The sequence below is a fragment of the Lycium ferocissimum genome, chromosome 9 (assembly GCF_029784015.1).
Source record: "Lycium ferocissimum isolate CSIRO_LF1 chromosome 9, AGI_CSIRO_Lferr_CH_V1, whole genome shotgun sequence".
In the NCBI taxonomy this organism is placed as follows: domain Eukaryota; kingdom Viridiplantae; phylum Streptophyta; class Magnoliopsida; order Solanales; family Solanaceae; genus Lycium; species Lycium ferocissimum.
In genome coordinates, this window is record NC_081350.1 from 22,648,368 (window position 1) to 22,650,581 (window position 2,214).

At 39.2% G+C, this 2,214-nt stretch overlaps 1 protein-coding gene across 1 annotated transcript; it reads right to left on the reverse strand.

Annotated features, from left to right (window-relative positions):
* Window positions 1-581: 581 nt before the first annotated feature.
* LOC132031666 (uncharacterized mitochondrial protein AtMg00810-like) lies at window positions 582-1,603 on the reverse strand. The gene is made up of 3 exons (XM_059421614.1): window positions 1,418-1,603; window positions 1,271-1,325; window positions 582-1,120 (listed from the first exon to the last, which is right to left on the reverse strand). The coding sequence occupies exons 1-3, from the start codon at window positions 1,601-1,603 to the stop codon at window positions 582-584; spliced, it is 780 nt and encodes a 259-aa protein (XP_059277597.1).
* Window positions 1,604-2,214: the final 611 nt, after the last annotated feature.

Below are 2,214 nucleotides of genomic sequence, written 5' to 3' on the forward strand. Positions count from 1 at the left end.
TCTCTATGCCACCTCATCAAAGTGGTAATTGATAGAAGAAACGCAAGACTTTTAGAACTGTTTTCTGTGTTTATACAATAATACCATAGGTATATTTATAGCTATACAACTGTAGGGTTAAAGTCCTATTCTAGGAAGGAGTATATATTGTAATAACTATGCAATCAAAGTCCTATTCTATTCTAGGAAGGAATATATATTGTAATAACTATACAATCAGTAATTAAGTCCTATTCTAGGAAAAAGTACATTTTGTGATAACTATACAATTATAATATTGACTAACATCCCCCCTCAAATTGATGCTGGTGGTCACACAATAGCAATTCGGACATAAGATAGTGATGTCGTGCATATGTCATCTCCTTTGTAAACAAATTGGCAAGCTGATCATGAGAAGAAATGTATTGTAGAGTGATGAGCCGATCGACGACCAATTCCCGAATGTAGTGGCAGTCCACCTGTATATGCTTTGTGTTTTCATGTTGCACCGGATTTGTGGCTATTTTAATCGCACTAGTGTTATCAGCATGTAACACTATAGGAGTCGTAAAAGCAACACCGAACTCAAATAATAGGCGTTATAGCCAAACAATTTCTAAACTTGTTGCCGACATAGCCCGATACTCAGTCTCCGTAGATGATTTAGACGTACAAGATTGTTTCTTACATTTCCAGGATATCAAGGATGTGCCAAGAAACATGCACCAACCAGTAATGGAGCGACGAGAATCTGGACAACTAGCCCAATTTGCATCAATATATCCTTCAAGACATAAAGGAGAATCGGAACGGAAGAGAACACCTCGACTCATAGAACCCCGAACATATCGAATGACACAAAGTAATGCAGTGTAATGTACACGGTAAGGATTAGCCACAAACTGACTTAGAACTTGTACTGCATATGAGATGTCCGGCCTTGTCATAGTGAGATAAACTAATGATCCCACCAACTGCCGATACAATGTAGGATCACTGAATGGTTCTCCATCTGCCTCCTTGTACTTCGTATTAATCTCCATCGGGGTGTATACAACCTTGTCATCAGTAAGACCAGCCGTCGCAACAAGATTACTAGCATACTTTTGTTGTGTAAGCATGATCCCAGTAGGCAAGTCTAAAACCTCAAGCCCAAGAAAGTATGTCAGTCATCCCAAGCCCTTCATCTTAAATGAGGCATGCAAGAACTCTTTCAACTTCATAATATTATCTGGATCATTTCCTGTGATAATGATATCGTCAACGTAAATGAGAAGTATTGTGATACCTGTCGGAGAAGTACGAAGAAACAAGGAATGATCTGAAGAACTCTGAGAAAAGCCCTTCAGTTTTGAATCATCGATCGAAATTTATTAAACCAAGCTCAGGGAGCCTATTTTAAGTAGTACAGAGATTTATGAAGGTGACAAACTACATTTGGTCTTGGTAAAACACATCCAGATGGTAGTTTCATAAACACAACTTCTTGTAGGTCGCCATGGAGAAAGGCATTTTTCACATCCATCTGATGTAAGGTCCAGCCTTTTATCGAAGCCATAACTAATAATGTTCGTACCGTTGTCATCTTAGCAACAGGTGTAAATGTCTCCTCATAATCCATGCCATACTTTTGTTTGTACCCTTGAGCAACCAATCGACTAAGATTAATTGTCGTCTCGCCTTAAGTTTAATGGAATACACCCACTTACTTCCAATGAGAACTCCATCTGCTGGTTTATCAACGAAGTCCTAATTATAATTCTCATTTAGTGCACGAAGCTCTTCCGACATTGCCTCTTTCCAACAGGTTTGTGTAGGAGCCTGTGAGTAAGATGTAGGAATGTCAACAGAATGTAATGTAGTATGCATGGCATAAGACTTACCAAATTTCCCCGAAGAGTAACCGAGCCGTTTAGGTGCGTGATGGTTTGTTCTTCCAGACCGGCATGGGGAGCAACTGAATGGGATGAAACCTCTTTCGAAGTTGACGATGTGGATGAAGAGTAGATATTGGAAGGAGAAGAGAGTTGGGGATCATTGTTATCATAGTTCACGGGCTGTTCCAGAGGGTCAAGCGAGGATCAGTAGCTACCACATCATCATCAAACATGTACATAAAAGAAACAGATTCGGAATCATGCTTTTTAGAATCGTGTTTGTAAGAAAAATGATCCTCAAAGAAAATAACATGTCTAGATACTCGGAGTTGATGATGAAAGGCATAATAACATA